We start from the raw sequence: 21,415 nt of genomic DNA on the forward strand, positions 1-21,415 counted from the left end.
GGAGACTTGGCTTCGCAACTGAAATCTGGGTGATAATTACTCCCGTTTCATTCAAATCCCTCTTATTCATTAAACAGGGACATTGAAAAGAAGCTAAAACACATGGAGGGTTCAGGTATAAACTTTAGAAAGCTTAAAACTACTCTGTCCCAACAAGGCTCATGCTTTACATGACACTTTAATCCTACTCATTTGCTAGATTCACCCTACCTGTAAACAAAGCTTTGAAATGAAAGCTTAAAAGCCTGGCTGGGACACATTAAGTTAACCAAGAAGACACTCTTAAGGCATTAGTTTAATGACAATCACAATACAAGTTGCCAGAGGTTTGTGCGTGTGAGGATTAATATCTACAAGAAAAAGAAGAAAAGGGGTCTATTCCCTGTGCTTTCCACCTTGTTTGGCAGCATAAGGCCATGGTGAGGGTGGTTTATTGTTGCTCACATGGGGCTTTGGCCTGAGGCTGTCTGAAAGAGAGATATAGGGCTCTGGGGAGATATGCAAACCCAACACTGCACACCAGTGTTTGTGACACACCAGGATATGTTCATCCACTCTCTCCAAACCAGGTTTCCAGGGATCCAGTCCACTGCAGTGACTCCTGCTTCATGCAAGAGCTCCCTTGGCTGAAGAGACCTCTCTTGCATAGGCACTGGGGTATGGAATGAGTCTCCTGCAGAACCTCCCCATCTGAAGCTGGGTGCTGCTCTCCAGAGAGCCCTGTGGCAAGAGGACGCAGGTGGGTGGGGGACAGGAGCAAGCCACAGCCCAGCCCTTTAGGCACCCTGATCCCCATGGCTCCACTAGCACTTTACACCCAGAGATGCCAGAAGCTTGGAAAGCCATTTCTGACATCGGCTTCCTGCTCCAGCAGGGCTCCAGGATGACTGGGGCAGGCTCAGCCTGGTCTGAGATGTCCCTGCTCAGCAGCCTCTTCACAGTGCATCTCACCCCAGCAGAACAGCAGCATCTCCTGCACACCCCTTCCACCAACATTGGTTTCCTTTTATGCCAGTGCTTGATTCTCTCCTACCTCAGCAACATCCTGCTCGTGGTGCAAACCCATCAGAGTCCCAGCCCAACACTCACTGATGCTGAAGAGAAGCTGGGGAACCCAGAGGTTTGGAAGTATGTCTGGCTCTGACTGCCTGGATACTTAGACAAGGCTTTAGAAGTGCTTAAGTTTGCAAAACATTGCAGGATCAGGTCCTGGAAACGAATGTGAGCTATGACAAGTGTCCTTTCTACTGTCCTTGCAAGTGACTATTTCAGCATCCCCCCAACATCTATACAGACAGTATGCTACAGATAGGAATGGCACGCTGTAAACTTTTACTACATAGATCTCTGTCTATGGATGTCTTCTGTAAAGACCCGAAGTATTCAAAAGGATAAGTTTTTTCCCAACACCCATTCCGAACAGGGCTGTCACTAAGGGAAAAGCACAGAAGCTACTACTGGAAACAGTGTGAAAGCTGAGGTGAAGCTGGAAGGACCAGAGAAGAAACCCAGAGCCCATTGCTCAGCTGAAAGCAGCAGACCAGGGCTACATCAGTGTTTTAGAGACAGATGAAGCCCCTATTTTAAGAAAGCAAAGAGGAAAAAAAGCATTTTCTTCCCTTCCCACTCATACTAGCCTCAAACACTCTCAGTTTCTACTGACCACATAGGAAAAAAGAATGGAAAACCGTAAGCTTCCAAGCTGTGGGCAAAGCTGACTTCCTTGGGTACCCGCCTGTACATCCTGCTTTCAGTCATGACCAGCAGACAGGGAATGAGGTGCTCAGTTTGCCCCAAAGCTCAACTGTTGTCCAGCTCCTCCTTAAGCAGGAGGAAGATGCAATAAAGACCACAAACTCCTCCGCTTCAGAGAACACCTTTGAAAAATGAGAAAGAATTCCTAGTTGTCATTTTTACCCAGAGGATGTTTAAATTTGAAAAAGCTAAATCCAGGGATGGTGAATTCTGCCTTCAAGACAGTCTGGCAGGCAGTGCTGTAAATACACAGCGTCAGCCCGGCCGCTGAACAGGTTGGAAATCTAATTGATTTTGTGGCCAGGAAGGAAAGCTGTGATCTCCTAATGTGATGTGCTAAACCAGAATTTCACCTGCAAGGGATTCCTTGAAGGGAAGATGCATTCCTTGCTATGCAAAGGGAAACAGTCAAGTCCAGTAAGAGCTGCGCAGGTGAGCCTTGCAGGTGATGGGGAGCTTATTTCAGCCTTTGCATGGCTCAGCAGTTACCGTTCGCTTTTTAATAACCCGTAATAAAATAGTATCGCTATCCATGTAAGACATATAAAGTGTTACAACAACAGCACGAGTCTGTCTGCCACCAGTTACAAGGTTGAACATTTCCGCTCTCCAAGGTCCAGCCGGAGCCACAGGAACAGCAGCACTGGTCATGTTGGAAGGAAAAGCTTTATTTTAATAAAGTCTTTTCTAACAGTAGAAGTTATTTGTTAAAATAGCAAAAAGAAGCAGTCAGTGTTGTTTGTTTTTTTTTCCTACAGGGAAACAAAAATATAAACATCTTAAATATTCATTTAAAATCCAGTGAATTGGTTTAGTGGTTGTTTTTTGTCTTTTTAGTAACTTTCATTCCAGCTATACAGGAGGAACCCAGGGAAGAAAGCCCATTTGTGAGGCAGTTCCTGCAGTTACACCGTGCACCCACCTCCTGGGTGTGCTCCTCCTTGCTCCAGAGTTGTCCCGAGGTGCCCTCCTGCAGACAGCATCCCTGGGGTTGGGCTGTGGGGAATGGACACCCCCTGGGCATGGGGAGACCTGCCTGGCAAACAAAGCCAGAGAACGTCTTTTCCAAGAGAGGATGGGGTAGGAAAATAGATCACCTTTCCTTCAGCTAAACATAAGCTGAGAAAGATGAGTTAGGTCACCCCATAAGTGCGTGTCTGCACACAGCCAGAACCTGAGGACCCCCAACCCCACCCCAGCCAATCCCCATGGCAAGGAGAAGTCCATATGTCCAGAGTTGCCTATGGGAGCTTTGGGACATCCAGCCAAGCCTCCCCTGACCCCATCACATGTACCGCTCCAGGCTGGCGGGGAAATTGGGCTGCCTCATGTAGGAGTTGCTGGAGCCGAATTGGCCGAGGGACGATGCAGAGAGCCCCAGGAGCTGCTCGCTATGTTCAGCACAGGCTGGAGGCCGCATGGCTGGCAGGGACAGTCTGTTGGGAGCCCCATAGAGCTGCGGGCTGCCCGGTGAGTAGCTGCCCTGTGCCACGGGCAGATGTGGGGGTGAGGCAGCATAGGGGTAAGCCAAGGTGTTAGGGCCAGCCCGGCCCAACAAGCTGGGACTGACAGGCTGCGCCTGGAAGCAGGGAGGCTCGGAGCTGCTGGTGGAGCAGGTAGGAGCCAGCTCAGCCCCGGGCAAGCCCAGTGATGGGTGGCCCAGGTCAGATGGCGGCGAGGGCTGCAGGGCCTGCTGCCCGCTGATGAGGCTGTCGATGCTGAACATCCTGGGATGCTGTGCTGGAGGTGCTGCCCCGGCAGCATAGGGGTGGAAGACAGTGCTGGAGAGCTGGGGGCCGTAGCCAGGCGAGCAGAGGGTGTTGGGGTAGGGGGCTGCTGGTGCTGCAGGGCGGCCGGCGGGTGGGGGTGTGAAGGCACTGGAGTTTTGCATGTAGCCGGGGTAGGTGGTGATGTCGGTGCGCTTGAAGCGCTTCCTCCGGCGCAGGAAGCTCCCGTTGTCGAACATGTCCTCTGCGGCCGGGTCCAGCGTCCAGTAGTTGCCCTTACCGGGGTGGCCGGGCTCCCGGGGGATCTTGACGAAGCAGTCATTGAGGGTGAGGTTGTGGCGGATGCTGTTCTGCCACTTCTTGGGGTTCTCCCGGTAGAAGGGGAAGCGCTCGGTGATGAACTTGTAGATGCCCCCTAAGGTGAGCTTCCTCTCGGCGGCGTTGGCGATGGCCATGGCGATGAGGGCGATGTAGGAGTAGGGGGGTTTGCCCCGCTGCACCGGCCGCTTCCTGCGGCGGCCACCGGCGGGAGGCGGCGGCTCCTCGGGGGGCGGCGGCGGCGGGCTGCTCCCAACGCCCCGCGGCTCCGGCTTCACCGACGGAGACCCCCGGGGCGGCCCGGGGGAGCCGGGGCTGGCCGCAGCGGCGGGGCTGGGCGCCGGCAGCGTGCACATGCCTCTGAGGCAGGGGAAGCCGGCCGCGTTCATATACGGCCCTCGCCTTCCTCCTCCTCGGAGGACGGGGGGGCTGCGGGAGAAAAAGCCCCCCCCAGGGGAGGGGAAGGGGGAAAAGGGAGGGGACGGGGAGGGGGGCAGGCGCCACGGCAGCTCCCGGTGGTAGGGAGGTCCGTCCTGAGCAGCTTGGCAATATATAGGGGGCGCCGCCCCCCCCCCCCCCCCCCCCGAGGGGTGTGTTGTGCCCGGCCCGCCCCGGCCCCTTTCCTCGGCGGGAGGAGGAGGCCCCTGGGGAGGGGTCCTGAATCCCATGGCTAAATCCCCCAGCCTCTCCATAAGGCTCTACCTCGCAGCCATGCCCCCGAGCGGTCCCTCCCCGAGGTTCCCGGGTGCCAGCGCTGCTGCCGGCTCCGCTCCCGGGCCATCTTTTACTTTATTTTTAACGGGTGTTTCCTCCCAGGGGAAAAACTGAACAAAGCGAGTCCCCACAGCCAGACCGGGGCGAGACTGGTGCGGCAGGCAGCCCCCAGCAGCACAGCAGGTAACCCACCGCCGGGATCTCCCCACCGCTTGGATTTCGTTGTCTTTCTTACCATGCGAGAAGCGCTCAGAGGCCGGCCCAGCCAGGGGTTTCTCTCCAAAACCAAGCCCCTCAGTTTAGTTACTTCGCAGCCTGGTGAGACCTCTTAGGTAAGGAAAGACTGAGAAAAAGTTGGTTGGTTTGGTTTTTCTTTTCCCTTAGGAGAAAGGAATGGTCCGCAGAGCTTGGGGGTGCCCGCAAGTACCTCCTGCAGGTTGAGCAAGGAAAGTGGGACAGGGATGGCAACTGAGGGTCAGACAGAAATAGGAATTTCTCTATCACTGCAGAGGGGCTGAACCCATGGCTGAAGCTGAAGGAAGACACCGGCCTCAGAAAGCCCTGCTGGGTTTCAGGGAAAACCTGTTTGGATCTCATCCCACATCCCAGAGCTGGCTGGCAGACTCACAGCCTCCCATCCACAATATAAGCCAATACCAGAACTGGAGTGCTGCTGGCTGCTTTACTGGCACCAAAACAGTCCTTGGGCTTTCACACCATCCTCACCCATTGCTGCCGTGCATGGCATCACCTCTGAGACAGATGTCCATCCATGGACAGCCCGGCCTGGAGCAGGTAGGGGAGCCACCGCATGAGGGTGGGCTGGACCAGCCAGGGGAACTTCCATAGCCAGCTCACAACTTTGTATGTAACTACATGTCTGCGTCCTGCAAGCACAGATGGAAATGTCTATACCATTAATGCAGTAGCAGATCCGTCCATATGGAGTAAAAATCACAGCTTTTACCCCTGTAATTTGGTTGAAAGTACTTCCAATAGCAGAGCGGGATAAAAGTCTTTTTTCACAGAAGTGAGTAGGTGATCCCACCAGGTTGTATCATCTCCTCCCTTCCTTTTTAAACCAAAAACCAAGCCAGCCTTTTGGAAAAGATTCTTCAGCTGTTTAAGCATGTCCTAGTGGTTTTGAATTCACCAACCAGGTTGTTTCCCACCATCGCTCATTCCTGTTTGTGTCTGCGTGTGGTTTTGTTCTTGCTTTATTTTGCCTGCTGATATTTGCGGCTCTTCTTCCATTCCCCAGGGCTCAGGCAGGGAATCATGGGTCTAACAAAGCCATGCTGGGTCCAGTCCTGGTCTGCTGTTGGAGTAAACTGCTTCAGATTCCCTTCTGCTAAGTGAGGATAACAACGGGAGAGCAGGCACTGATTGGAGGGCAGAGAGCAGGTGAGAAAAGATGAAACAAAGCCTTAGAGACACAAATCTTCAGGGAGAAAAGCATATCAAGGGCATAGCAGGGACCATTTCTTCACCTTGGGAGAGCTGAGGGGAAAAATGGATTCATACTTCACACAGAAATTGAGCAAGTATCTGAATGTGGCCAGTTAGTTTCAGTCAGGGGATCTGACTTTTCCACTCACTACAGAGGGCAGCAGCACAGATGCCCAAGAAGGGAGTCACTAAAGATCACTCCAGGATGCATGAAGAAAATTCCCCCTCAAGGGGAGATGGAAACTTTCAGCTCTGCAGACAGTGGCTGGTGAGATTTTCATGTCAATACAAGGACTTTAATGTATTCTGATCTTGCAAGAATGGGTTGGGAGGGAAAAGGGTTATGGGGTATGAAAGAGGAACGGCTGTTTTCATTCAGTCAAATGAAACAACCCTTGCTTATCGCTCACTTTCTCCTTTTTTTTATTAGTCTAAACATTAGAAAAAGAGTTGGAAATGAAAACCCAACAGTATGGCTGGGTCTAGAGCTGCCTGCACCTGAGATCACATCTAGCACAAAGACATCTCAGCTGGACAACGGAGTATGAAGACCCAACTGTGTGAAGTGTTTACAGTCCAAGGCCCTGATCTTATGTCATTTTATACGCAGTGGGAGAAGCCCAGGCCCCATCTCCGGCTGGCTGAGACTCCAGCTGGTGAGTAGTTACTTTAAAGCTGATGGGACCATTCAAATCACTCTCAACTTCACCGGGTTAGGACCCAGATGTCAAACTAGCTTTGACAGGCGGATAAAACAGTGGGACGGAGGCAGGCAGGAAACAAACTGTGTTTTACCATCAAATAAGGAAAGCCAAACCAGACAGACTCAGATTCCCACATATGCTTTCTCACTCAGGGTGCTTTTTCTGGCCCAGATCTTTTATAAAAAGAAGACCATAATAAAGACGGCTACCAAACAAATGCAATCGGGATCTCTCTTTAAAATGAGGTGACAAGGAAGAAATAAATCACATATACTAAGTATATGTAAGTCTTGCCAGCATCTGCTGCCTTCTGAATCAGTTCATCCTAACAGAGTATGCAGAATGATTTTCACTGCTTTTTTTACCTTCAGCCCCCAAACCATTTGCAGTAGAGCTGCACCCTCCTTTAGAAATATCTTTACAGCATGAGTGAACTTGCTTCACTGCAGAGGAATAGGGGCTGTGCACCCTCAGAGAGCTGCTGTTCCAAGCACTCCATGCACCCAAGCAGGGTACATCAGTGGTACCCAGCTCACATTTCCAAGCTGCTCTTTGCAACCACATGGTTTAGAAAACATGCAAAGTGTTTCTATTGAACTGCATGCAAGATGAAGATAACTTGGTGGGATGTTCACATTCTTTAACGAGGCCATGCTCAGACACCAGTGTTTTTGCCCTGTCTTGGGTGAAACAGTAGCCTAGGTATCTGCACTGGGCAGAGTTGCATTTGGAGCATCCTTCTTTGCAAAGCCCTCCCTTTATTCATGAAGCAGTATCTCAGCCACCCCTGGGATGTGCAAGGAAGAACAGGGGGTGGGAGTCCTGGTTCCTCACCCAAGGACTTTCCCACTGAGCAGTTCAGAGCATCCTCCAGCCAGCATTGGCCTCTGAGGGATATCTCAATGATAGATGACCTGTTGATGGTGCTCTTAGCGTGACCCTGAAACACCCCAACTAACAACCAAACACGTGGGACATCCAAATGCTGTATGTATACTACTGCCTTGAAATAGCAACAGTTGGACTCATTCCCACCATCAGCACATCTCTGTCTGAACCCTTCCATGCTCCAAAGTCCCAGATGGAGACCGTCAGAAGAAGCTTGAGAGACCCTCCCATCACAGCTACTTAGCTTCACCGCCAGAAGGTGAATTGAGTCACTCATGTAAGAGCTCAGTACCTTAAGATGAGGCAACTACACTTGCAGGGGAGGAAATCCTTTTATCCTGGGAGAATTTCCTCATGTGAGGAGGAACATGTGGTGGAGAACAGAAGCAGTAGACTCTGACAACACTGTGCTTGTAACCACAGCTAGCACACATGCAGGAGCTGGGGCACCATGGTGCTTGGGTACAGGATCAACAGCCATACGAAAACCAGCCCAGGACACCAGGCAATGACACCTGGGGTCAAAGGAGCCACAATTAAACACCCTTCCCTGAGCTATTGCACTTCTTCGAGGTGCAGGAAGTGGATAATCAAACCAAATAAATTATTCCTGAAAATTAATTCTTGGAGTCAGTAATGGCTTTGTAGGCGATTGTGCAGCAAGGTCCAGGTAAAATCAGTTCCTCATGAAAAGTATAGGTAAAGCATACACCAAACTGGGGAACATGAGGGAAAAATTCCTGCAGAAAATCTTGCAAACTACTCTTCACCTTTGCAGGCAAGGGTTTGGTTGGGTCATTCCCCCCCCCACTACAACCAGTCCAGATTTTCTCCCCCCTGTAAAGTTTTCTTTTATTCCCATGGAAATAAAGGGCATGGGAGCAAAATCAGCCCTTTCTTTCTGTTGTCCAAAAATAATATTCTTAATAGAAATATTTATTTGGTTAAGCTTGAAGGGAAATAAAAAGATAATTCTAAGGGACTTGAGCTACTGAAAGCCATGATTCAGGAGCAAAATTTGGTTTGGAGTTTTGGAGACTTGGCTTCTATAAACTTTGGTGCTATTTTTGTTCAAAACAAACCTCAATATTTAGCGTGAATAATTATTTAATTTTCCCTTTTCCTGGAACAAAAATACCCCCAAATTCCTGCCCTAGGTCCATAACTCATGGCCAAAACCCAAGCCTAAAAGAAAGCATAAGAGCCAGGCTGAGCTGGTCCTCTCCCTGCTGGCTCAGCTGTCCTACCCAGTGGTTTCAATACACTGAGAAGTGTGGGTCATGCATGGGGTTAGTAAAGAACATTTAAATATCTATTTTTATAAGGTAATACTAAATAGCCTAGAAACCCAAAGACACTGTTATGTCATTGTAATACAGCCGCAACAGGGGTCCAAAAACCCCTCACAGTGAACCTGGCCAGCCAACAAACTGCTCTGAGCAGGGGACAGTCTTGAGTGTCTTCTGACCATCCTTCTACCCTGGAAGGATTCAGGCTACACATCACACAGAGGAAATGGAAGAAACCATCACACACAAGTACTGAGGACAACCCTTGCAAGACCAGATCTTCACAATAAACCTGTCTTCTGCTTTCCAGCTGCCTCCAACTCTGCTTAAAGATTCTCCTTAAACTCCCCCAACAAAACGCTGATGCACACTGACCAGGTTTCCCAGGTTTTTGTTCGGAGGAAGTGAGGCAGGTGGTTAAAGCTCGGTGCCCTGCATGGTTGTTCTACCAGACTCATTCATGGCTTCTCCTCAGAAGACTTTGATGCTTTCACCATATAAACTGGCAGCAAGATCCATGGGACAACCTGACCTATTGATCCTGCTGAAAGCTGCTGCAAATCTGAGGATCATAAGAACAGGACAGGAACAGGTAGGAAAACTCAGCCTGGACATGAGCACTGCAGTAGGACTGTTTCCTGCACTCCCACACGATTTCCCTCTCCCTGACTCTATACCAGGTTAACCCGAGCCTTCCACATCGGGAATCCCTGCCCATACTGCCAAGCGAGAGGCATTTCTGCCGCACAGACCCTGTCTACACCACAGCTCCAGCTAGCCCCCAAACCCCCAGAGGCTTGTAGTTTTCAATGAAATCAAGGAGCTGATGTCCAAGTGCCAGAAACTGAACAGCAAGGCTCCCAGACGAGGATTTCCCCTTTTCCTTGTCCATTTGTTACTCTTTCACAACTCCCAGACCAACAAGCTGCAAGCCAGGCAGACAGTTAAAATCCCACTTTCCTAGCTCTCTACCCGCTCTCTTTTTCTTCTGTTTAATGCTCCTGCCAGCAGTAATTTAATTCACTCCAACCATAATAGCCTTTTTCCCTCCCCTTAGGCCAGGAGCACACCTCTGTCATGGAAAATTTCCCTGTGTCTCCTACCTTCAGCCTGATCTGCCTGCAGCCGGGCTGGCAGGTTGTTTTTTTCCTCACTGCTTAAAATGCTTTTGAAACAAAGGCTCTTTAATCCCCCCAGCCTAGGCAGGCATCTCTGGCAATCCCCTCCTGATAGCGCAGGGGGAGCACGAACCCCAGCAGGAGGTACAGGGCACCCCATGAGCTGGTGGGTCCAGATGGATGGAGGCTGGGTAATCAAGCACAGCACCGCTGCTGGGCATCCTAAAGCCTGGTGAGAGAAGCAGCAAGCTCAGGAGCAAGGCATATAGAGATGGTGGCCTAGCCACTGCCTAGCCCTTCTACCTCAAAAAGGGACATCTCGCCACATGTCTATGCTGGTGGAGAAGCTGTCTGTCTGGAGGGGAGACAACTTAGCTAAGGTTGTGAAGACCTCATCTGCCTTTGAGATCACTCCACAAATGATCAATTGCATTTCATGAAATGACTTCAAAGAGCATGTGGTGTAGGAAAAAGTTCTCCATCCATGACAGGCCAGGGTTCATCATATCATTTCCTCGTGAGAAGGCAAGAGAAATGATTCAGACTCAAATCAGACTGGACAAATATGAATCACAGTGTTTGTCTCACATTCCTCCCAGCCAAACCATCCCTTCCTGGTGCTACTTTGGGCTGGGGAAATCATCCCAGACATTTCTTTATCCTGGGGGTCCACAGAGATCTAGCCAATTCATTTCCATCTGCCACTTGTGAAGTAGCTGTGGCCACTGGGGTCCTCCAGCTGAGATAGGAAACTCCATATCAGAGGAGTGTTTGATGCAAGTAGGCAGCTGGCACCAGCATCCAGGTCCTGGGCAGCATCTGCCACAGCCAAGTGCCTGGGGATAGTATTTGTGGTTTATCCATCACTGCTTCCTCTGGAGCAACTGTTCTGGAGGATCACACCATATCACTTCTCTTTCCGCAGTGGTATCCCAGCTGCACCCTAGCTATTCAAGATGTGGGTTTTGGCGAATTGTTTCTGTATGAGAAACAGTTAATGCCAGTCACCAGCATATCTGGGACAGATCTATGACCTAAGGAGATTGGTTCACTCAAAAGCGGCACTCATTCCTCCCAGACCTCCAAGCAGTGGACTCTGGTTTCTCTCCTGAGGCTCCAAGCCTCTCTCACATCTCTTTCTGTTGGTTTTTTGCCAGCTCACAGGGCTGTCCTGCCCAGCTCATGGTCTTCACCCAGGCACTATGACACAGGTCACTGATGGAGATGGCTTTAGACTCAAAACCTGGCTTGGATCCTGGGTACCCAACAGGATAAGTGCAAACCAGGACATTGACCTCCCTTACCAGCTGAGCATGGAAGAGAGCTCAGCTTGCACTACATCTCAGGCTCAAGGGAGGCCCATAAGCATGGACTGGAGACCACACGATGTCAACCTCAAACACCCTTCTTTAAAAACATCCAATACAGTATGTTCTTGGGGAAAGGTCAGAAATTATTTTGCCCATTTCCAAACAGGGATAGCAAGCAGAGCATAAAAGACTCATCTGGAGTACAGCAGCAAGCCAGTGGCATAATCAGGGCCACAGTCTGAATACTCTCTGATGGAACCAAGAATCTCATTCATGTTGACTTTGCAGATGCATCTAATCAGCATCTCTGAAAGCTTTTCCCCATACATCTTGTTCGTTTAGTTCCACTGTATATATTGCATGCATTTAGTTTTTGTTTGTGTTAAATACATTTTTTACCATGACTCTATAGGATGGAGCTAATGGCTTAACTAGACACATTAAGTTTCCTCTAAACCTTCAGAACTTAGCTTTTGAACAGCAATGGGCGAGTAAGAGACTATGATGGAGTTTCCTGGAAGAAAAACCTGTGGTAAAAGAGCACAAGACCCTTCTTTTTCCATTGCAGGCAGAACATCAGTATTTGTCTCAACTTTTCATCCACCTGCTCCATCTGATGGACTTGAAAGGAGAGAGCTCAGTAGCAAGAAGGCCATCTTGCATGGCAGGTCTGCTGACACCCAAGACACCAAGGAAGGGAGGGTTTTCTCTCCCAGGGATGACCAAGAGGATATTTTGCTCTTGCAGAAGAAACATTGAATGACCTTCAGCAGAGCTTCATGATGGGAGCCAGGCTGGGAGGGAGGTGGTGTCCCCAATGCTATGGGAAGAAAACCTCTTCAAAATGGCATTAAATCCTTCACTAGAAAACATGAGTTGAAGATCTTCAGGACATAAGAGTGGCAGGCCTGATACAGATTTTGCTTCCTGAAGAAGTCAGAAAGCAACACTGAGCATCAAGTGCCTCCTTCCATTTTCTTGGTCAGTTTATTGCATTACATACTGCTCTTTGGAAGATGCTCAGATGGTTGAATATTACCCATTTTCTTTCCACCAAACTTGGAGGGCACAAGATTTACACAAATATTCCTGCCTTGTATCTCTCTTAGTAGGCATAGCATATCTTTAGACACAAAAGACCAAAAATGAGCAGCTTGTCCCCCACCACACAAGGGGGAAAACACCCAGGAAACCTGTAGCAAGCCTGGGAGAGGGGCTAAAAAGAAAGAAGTCAGGATCTGGTCATAATTTTTCTGGTATTAATTGTCTGGGCAAGGTTTGTAAGAGCAATTTAGGAACCCAGCTCCCATCCAAACCAATGGGAACTGGCATTTGCATCCTGCCATAAAGTTTTAAGAAAAGAAAAGAAAGAAAAAGCAATCCTAAGATGCACAAACATGTTCAGGCAGAGTGGAAGCCAAAAGAACTGCCTCGAGTCCCAGGTGAAGGGCACATCAACACAGATATACGTACTTAACCACAGGGCTGAAGGGGTTAAGAGGAGCCCCAGCAAGCAGCCAGCAGCATCCCAGCACCCACCAGAGAGTCAGCAGCTTCTACTACTGAATTATCTGGTCGTAAACAAGTCCTAAGGAAAAAGGGGGCAGATGCAGCCTCCAGCATCAACAAAATCCCAGCGGATAAAAGATGAGCAAAGGAGGGTGGAAGGCCTTTTCAACAGCCAGGTGTCTGTGCTGCAAGCGTCCCGTGGGACCGAGGTTGGCCTCCTTCCCAGGGCTGCCAACCCTTGTGTTTTCATCACAGGTTCCTCAGGGTGGGAGGAATTTATTCCCATTGAATTGTTTTGTTTTTCCTTACACCACAGCTGAGGAGTCCCGGTTGCAAAGGACAATGTTAAAACTGTGCACATCACCAGAGGGCAAAGAAACATCCAGCACTGCTGATCGTGATGAAAGCAGGTAGATGGGGGAAAAGGCTTTTTCTTTTTAAGCCAGCCTCAAGAATTTGGCTGGCCTGAGCACCAAGCCCAAAGTGCTTCAGGTCCCCCATCATCAGCTGCCAGGAACACATCCCAGTGCTCAGCAAACCCCACAGAGAGGATGTCAGCACCAGCCAAGCAGCAGTCCTTGGTCTCTGGAGTTAGGAAGTCACTTCTCCACCAAAGGCAAGACCAACCCAGAATGTCCCCAGAGAGCAAATCACAGCACACACCCTCTGTCAGCAGGAGCCATTGCCAACTGCTCTGATGGAGCCACCAGACAAGAGCTAGGCTTGGGAGAACTGTATTAAAATTCATTAACCTAATTACTGCTTGTGTACCCGGGTGGGCAGAGAGAGACTTCAGCAAGCAGAATAAGCATGTCACAATGGTAGGCGGTACCCCTGCACGGCCAGAGCCAGGACTTGCGAGCAGGCTCTGCCTCTTCCTTCACCATTCCCCATACATACGCTCAGATTACGAACTTGGCAACCCCACACTCAGCAAGTACCATGTTCTGCAAACAGAGACTTGATGCCCCAGAGGGGTTCACAAACCTTGTTCAGGCTGATGCTTGTGAGGGACACCCCCATTCTGGGGAAAACCAATGGCAATGGTTACCCCAGGCTAAGTCTGCCATGGGATGCTCTACACAGGATCCAGAACAGAGCCCTGCATGCCACATATGCCATGGGGACAGAAGTAGAGCAGCTCCATGCAACCTGATATCCTTGGTCACCTTCAGAGCATTGCTGCACAAATGTCCCTGCAAAGGAGGAGCTGATGGCAATTTCCCCCCTCTCACAGCTGCTTTCCCAGGATGTCCCATCAGGGGGGGTCATCACAGCCAGGGTGATTAACATGAGCTTGATGAGAGCAGGCTATGTCCCATATATCCCATATCCAGACTGTGTCTGGATCTCATTTGATCCAGGCCAAATGGCCTCCCGATCCTCCACAGAGCAACCAAAATCCCAAACAGAAAGGCAGGACATACTGGAAACCAGTTTAACCATATGCAGCAAGGCTGGAACAGGCCAGTTTCACCTTTCTGGATGAGGTGTGGGAGATTGTGGGTGGATTTAACAGTTCTCAGCAGTGCTTACATCTGGATGGGAGCAGAATCAGACCAGTGCTGAGAACATCCCAACACCCTTCTTCCCAGGATGAGACCCAACCAGAGCACAAAGTCATCATTCCCCTCATGTATCTGGGGAGCTCCCACACACACCATTAGGAGACCAGGACAGAAAAGGTTTTTGAGATGTAGGAAACCAACAGAGGGTCATTTTTCAGATGGGACATCTTTGCTCAAATACATATGAGAAATACATCACCAGCCTTAATAATAGGCTGATAGCTGCTGACCGTTGCTCAGCAGACTTACTTGGAGAAGAAGGGTCAAGAAACACAAGAGGAAAGGTTGGATTTACACCATCTTGCTGGAGTCTCCCCACACTGAAAACGGAGGCAACATTCATCACCTGCCTCAGAGGTGTATTGCAAGTGTTAACTCATTAACCTGCCCATCCAAAACGGCACACAGAGCATGAAGAGCATCCGCGCCTGATGTCAGCACCATTTACTGAATCACACCCAAACTCTTGGATCGGGACTGTGGGAAGCAACATTAAAAACACAGTGAGGTACCACTGCCAGCCTACACCACCAGCAGCAGACCGAAGAGCAGCAGTCACATCGTCACTGGCCCGGGCTTCACGTGTCACTGATTGACTCAAGTTTTAACTATGCCCCAATATCTCCACATTTCCCCAAACACAAAGCATTCAGCCAGGCAGTTCCTGCCAGCCAAAATTTCATAAAGAGCAGCTAGTGACTAAGGCAGCCCAACCTTCAAGTCAGATGTTAACAGCTTTGGACAAGTGTGGGATTTTTACACCCCTATCTGCAGGAAAATCTGATGTTTAGTGCCCTGACTGTGAGCAGGTCACTCTTAAAGCCCTGAACATCCCAGGCAATAGAGAAAAAAATAGAAAAAGAAAAAAAAAAGGGGGAAAAAAAAAGTGCCGGAGGGGAATTGTACTGGCTCTAATCCCTTCTGCCATTCTGCATATTCATGGAACATTGTCATAACACATCAGCAGGACAAAAGGTCTGTCGGCACCTCCTCCTCATTCCTTTGATAAACCACGAGACAAATGCTGAGTAAACACTTGGAATCCATTCACAGCACTATTCTCATCGGGATGAGAAAGGGCTCCTCTTTCTTGCAGGCCCAGAGCTGCTCAGCCTAATAAAGTACGGCCCACGGCCCGTGAAAAGAGAGGCCTATGAATGATGAAAACATGGATTATCTCATTTCACCCTCCTTGTATCAGACCCTGCTCACATTCTGAGTGCACTTGGTCTGACACGCAATTACACACACAAAAACATAATAATAATAAAATAACATAAAAAAAGGCAGCCAGAGGAAGGGGGTGTTTAGTGAACATGGGGGGACTGTCCATGAAATTTCACAGATGACCTTTCCCTAGTGGGAAAGTAATTTGTTCCTACCCCAGCCATCGCCAGGAGTTCTCTCTTCTATATCAGCATTCCCCTGAATATTGTAGTTGGTGGGAAAAGAAAGAACACTTAAACTTTGCAGATCACTTTAATGGTCCAATTCAGGCTGGTGCTGAGCCCCTGATAAGTTGATGGGATGTTACTGAGCATCCCATAAGCATTCCCAGGCTATGCTGCTGCCTCAACTCCCTGCTGCTTGGTTGGCAGTGGGTGTAGGCTTCTCTCACAGCTCTAAATCAAGAGACCTGAGGAAAGGCAAGCACTTGAAGGAGGGGTAACTTCTGTACCATTGGAGGGATGCAAGCACCTCCATGGTTTAGTATCTCCAGGTGAAAAGCATGATGCAAAATGAGCAGGTCTGGGCATGATACCTCCTGTACTGGAGCTCCAGTATGGAGGTTCACCTGGAGATGAAACTGTCCAGTCCCTTCAGTCAGGCTCAAAGCTCTTTAAGACTTTATTGAAACCCCACAGAAAGGCAGAGACACCAGAGAGACATTGTCAGATAATTAATAATCCCCCCAAAACATAAAGGGTCTCCTTACCATTAGGCGTTCAGTGACTTGACCAAGATTACACACAATATTGATCCCCACAGTCTCCCCAAAGCACTTTCCAACACTTATCGCAGCCTCCTCCATTGCCCAACTTCCTGGAGCTAAAAATGCCTGCAATAAACCCAAAAAAGCTTTAATAACCCAAAACAGGGCAAGGAATGGGTTCTTTTGAAAACAATCATCTGAAAGAACTACTTTTCCATTTAAATATAATCCTGTGTTTGGAAGAATATGAGCGGTTTTCAAAGTGAAAATTAATTTCAGAGATAGTACACGGGGAATGAGCACACTTAATGCTATTGTGCCCATAATAGAAAACAAGACACAGTTATGAACTGCTGTCAAATGATTAAGAAACAATAAATAGGCTGCTCATTAACTAGGGTCGCTGCTTTTTTTACAACAAATGGCTCATAAACCTGACCATTAACTGAGGGATGAGTGTATTGGTTGTGAACGGGTATTTAATGCTTTTGTCTCTGGCGCATCCTTAAGTTTCAAACAAGATAGCAAACACCCTGAGCAGTTGCTGCTCAGCCTGGCACATTGCTCCTGAACGTTACTACTCAAATACTTGCATTTTACAAGGTGTTTGTTACAAAACCTCCCAGAGGACTTGGCATAGCCTCAGAGTAGCTCCAGGCGCTTGCTGGGCTGGAGTAAAACCCACATGAGCCCCCAGCCAAGCAGGCGATGCTGGCTGTTTGTTTCCCCCAAGCGGGTGACTCCTTTCCCTAAGGAACCAAGATGCAAAAGCAAGTGTGAAACTTGCAGGGCTTCCAAGAGGCTGTTTGTTTTGCTGCCTGAAAGCAATTTTCAGGCTAAACTGCATTTGCACGTGTAATGGACACATTTCTCTGTGCTGGGACGGGTGACAAGCAAGCTGCTGCCTGCCTCCTACGAACACCTACATCTGACCGCAGTATAGCACAGCACTTCATTAAAATATTAGACTAATGGAGTGATTTTCTTCTTTAGATGATGCTTTTATTTCCCAGTTGCTGCATTATAAAAAAAAAAATTAATTAAAAAGAAGTATCAGCAATGTTGTTGAACCCAGACCCTCCGAGATTACTCAAAGCACGTAACTCCCATTCAAGTCCAAATGTGCTCAACTGCCTTTGGGATATGAGCCTCAGAGAGCTCATCACTCAATATTTCTTGGGGACACAAGTCCCCATGTAGTTTATTTGCTTGCCCAGCAGCGGCTCCAGCCTGCCGGGCTTTAGGGCTCTAAGTTCAACCCTGTGGGATAAACACTGGTTTTGGGCATGCAGAGATGGACAGCAATCTCCCACTAGTACCAGATGCCCTTGGCTCCGCTCCCTTCTCTATCAGTCAGGATCCAGATCAGTTTTGAAGCAGAGCAGGAGCAACCTTCAGCCTGTTCTGAGCAGATTTATGGGGATTCTCCTATGCTTTGCACTAGGTCCTATGGCTCCTGTGTCATTCCCCAGGGTCAGGATTGAGACAGTTACACTGCAAACAAATCACCTGGTCTTTAAACCCAAGCTGAAGCAGTTCTGAGGATGCTTGGTGCTTTGCAGGGTAGGAGGCTTCATACATCACATTCCAGCCTGCTGTTCTCCACGGTTGCCCTTGAGAGCTGCTGGGGCCTGGGGAAGGGTCAGAATTTGGCTCTGAAGATTAATGGGGAGTTTTTCCTATCGACTCCTGCAGAAGCAGCTTTGTACCTGTTGCATCCTGTCAGCAACACTCAGGTTGGAGCATCCAGTCTTAAATTGACAACGTTCTCTCAAAACCCGATAAGTAATTGGGGGATCTGCTAATAGGGCTTGTCAAAATCAATTGGGGTTAAACACCTTTAGCTACAATAACAGTCATCTGACTCCAGGCTCCAGAATCTGCCGGGCTCAGAGGAACCCCGGGGGGGTTATTCCTGGCTTCCCATTGCTTTGAGACAGATAAAAGAGCAGACGATGCAGAGCTGGGTAATCCATTCAGCCCATCCCAGCCATGCACTGAAGTGACAGCTCCCAGAGTTTCTGCAGAGCTGGCTCCTCCTGGGAATTGTGTGCAGAGGGGCCAATTTGCTGAACAAAACCTGGGCAACCAGAGTTTTCTTAAATTCAATTGCCTGAAGGAGAAGGCAAATAGTGTTTAAGCGGAGGAAAGTGCATTAAAACCACATCTTTGATACAATGGCTGATACACCCCACGCTGCCAACGCCTGAAATGATAATATTTTGTTTCTTAAATAAATAGCTCAGCAGCAGGATCCCATCCTCCCCCGGCACAGGGAGGCTTCACGCTGCAGCAACCACATTTCCAGCCCTCCAGGCTAAACTGCTTTAATGCTTCCCCTCTTTGCTGGTCTCATTACTGAAGGTGAACCAGCTCAGGAGGGACCCACAGTGGTGCTCATGCTATGTGGATGATCCACACATCCAGAGGGCACTTTCAGCTTAGGTTTCCCCACCAGCTCCCAGGAGGAAGGTGTAGGAACATCAGTTAGCATGGGCATCTTTCCTGAGCTGCTGCAGAGGGCTTTTCCTGCCCTCGGGAATTTACTGCCTTTAGAGACCTGCCAAATCTTGATGCAGAGGAAGGCAAAACAGTGGGTTAGGAAAAAAATAGACATTCAGGATTTGGGGCACTTGTGTAACCCAATGAGCTTTTTGCTGCTTCTGCAGTTATGCGATGCAGCACCACCTCCTCCTCCTCCCTGGGAGTTTCCATCTGTTCCTTCCTCCCTCCTTCATTTGGGCAGTGCCTGTAACCATGGTGGCATTGGAGACCTCAGGAGAGGGTCTTTGGGTGTCCCAGGAGAGGCTCCTTGGGGACCTGAGACCCTGAGCCAGACAAAGCAATGCACGGGAAAGGAACCCAGCTCTCATCCTGCACCCCAAGCAGGGCATCCAACCAGCATCTGCCTGCTGGTTGCCCCTTTGCAGAGCAGCAGCTAACTTCATCCTTAAGTACAACATGTGGTACTTGAATGAAGTCAACTCTGTAGTGAGTGATTTCAAATTGTCCCATCAGGTCTCAAAATTCCAGTGAAAGTATGAGACAATCAAAGAAAAGCACCTTGCCATTGCCTCCACAGACCGCAGAGAAAGCTGCTTCCAGGCTTTTCCCCATGGAGATTTCAGCTTCTCCTGCTCCTGTGAGGATCCTAACAGGGTTGTCTCTCCCACACTGACCAGAGCATTTTAACACCTCGCCTTGGCTGGGGCCCTAAAGCCCAGTATCAAGGTGAAAGTGAACAATACAGAGCAAACAATTACCCCAACACTTCCAAACAGGCACATGCAAGGGGAGAGGGAGGACAGTGGCAAAACCTGAGCAGAAAAGGAAATGAAGGGTGCGATTCCAGGGAATACCAGCATAGAAAGGGAAGGAATTAGCTAAATAAAACCTTTCCTTCAACATCAGGGAACGGCTTCCATCTGTGAGAGGTGCCACAGCATGGACATACTTGCTGTTACTAAGAACCAGCTCCAGATTTCCATCAAGCCACCCACTTCCTCTCTTCCGTGAGCTCAGCTCCATCCAGCAGAGACCAGACATCCACATGTAGGATCCCAGCCCATCATTTTTCAGGAGTGAAGACGGTCCCAGGGTGTGAAAAGAGGTGTTTTGGAGGAATCTGGAAAGGGAGGGATTGGTAACAATTCAACACAAAAAGTAGCTGAGAAAAACCTTGGGAAGACCAGCAGCAAAGGTGCCTGCCTGATGCTAGAGAACAGCAATACTTGGTCCTCCCTGGTGATGGGATACAGCCAGGACCACCCGTGCAGTCATACACACATTGAGAGCTGTTATCTGGTAGCCCAAAAAGAGGGTAAAAATAGTAGTAATCCCAAGGTTTACTACTGCATCCAGAATTGTCTCCTCTGGAGCCCAGAGCAGCTGTAGGAGAGTTTCACTACCTGCCTAGAGCACGTGCATGCTGGTGTAAATCAGAAGTTGTAGATGAAATGGTTCTGCTGAAATGAATTCATTCCCTGGGAGACATCAGAAAGGATCAGGCTTCAGACAGCACCCTTTGGAAGCTCCTGGCTGTGTGGATAGGGGTAGAGCACTGGCTGCTCGGTGCCCTTCTTTGCCCATCCTCACTGTGCAGGAGGAGGGCAGCTCGGGGGCTTGGCCCTCTTGTTCTGAACCCACACAAGGGAAGAAGAAGAGCTGCTATTCCCTAGCCCTCTCCTGAGTCACTGCAGCAGGGGAAGCACAACCCCTGCATGGGAATGAAGGGCTTGATGGGTATCAGAGAAAGGGGACACCAGCCACACCACTGCTTGGGGCAGACATCAGCTCATCTGTGTCTCATTTTATAAGTGATTCCATCCAGTCCAACACATTCCTCCTGGTGCCAGCAGCAAGAACCCTCTGCAGGGACACCAACCTGCCCCTTCAGCCAGGCTCTATTCTTACCCAACCCCCCAAAACATTACATGTGAATGGAAACTCAGAGCAAGTTGAAGGCCTTTGCACAGCTCCACTCAAAGGAGACTCCAGTTTCTAAAGGAAGTCTAAACCAACTGTCATCGGCCAAGGGGCTCATTGTCCCTTGGAGCAGTGGCTGGTGCCACATAGGAGGTATTCAGTCTAAATTAACTCTCCCCCTAATACCTGAGCAAACATTTTCAGCTTGAGACTTAATATCCCTGGACATATCTGCTGTCTCCCAGGTGAATCCCCAGATAAACAAGGTCAGCTCAGCTCTAATGCTGCTGTAAAAAGCTGTCAGTCAGCCCAGGAGGTCTTGGCTGCAAGGTCAAACCAGTTCTGAAGGTTGCTGGGGCCAAACCTGGCCTGTCACTCATTTTAAGTGCAGGAAGGTTTGCTTTCTCATTACAATGTCAGGTATCCCAAATTCAGGATTAGCTGTCGGCCGCCACAACATTGTTCTTTCAAAACCAGGTAAAACAAACACGTGCACACACACATCCCTGGCCCTGAATAAACCTGTGCACTGAGCTTGCCTGCAGCTGGGAAGTGAAAAGAAACCTGCCCTTCAAGAAAAGAGAAAAGGGATGTTCCCACACACTGTGTGACAGCTTCTGGCACAAAAGAACTCCCAAAAGCAGAAAGCAACATCCCTCTGTTAAAATATGCACTTGAATTGCAATATCTCCCCCAGAATAATCCACT

The 21,415-nt window shown here is 49.2% G+C and overlaps 1 protein-coding gene across 1 annotated transcript; it reads right to left on the reverse strand.

Moving 5' to 3' along the window:
• Window positions 1-3,040: 3,040 nt before the first annotated feature.
• LOC130595244 (forkhead box protein E4-like) lies at window positions 3,041-4,189 on the reverse strand. The gene has a single exon (XM_057401809.1). It carries the CDS (start codon window positions 4,187-4,189, stop codon window positions 3,041-3,043), a length of 1,149 nt encoding a protein of 382 aa, XP_057257792.1.
• Window positions 4,190-21,415: the final 17,226 nt, after the last annotated feature.

This window comes from Pezoporus wallicus, unplaced genomic scaffold (assembly GCF_028554395.1).
Source record: "Pezoporus wallicus isolate ANWC-B61680 ecotype Strahan unplaced genomic scaffold, APGP_CSIRO_Pwel_v1 contig_1035, whole genome shotgun sequence".
Lineage (NCBI taxonomy): Eukaryota > Metazoa > Chordata > Aves > Psittaciformes > Psittacidae > Pezoporus > Pezoporus wallicus.

Coding starts and splice junctions, on each gene's coding strand:
- LOC130595244 (XM_057401809.1), bottom strand. CDS start 4,189: ATGAACGCGGCCGGCTTCCCCTGCCTCAGAGGCATGTGCACGCTGCCG.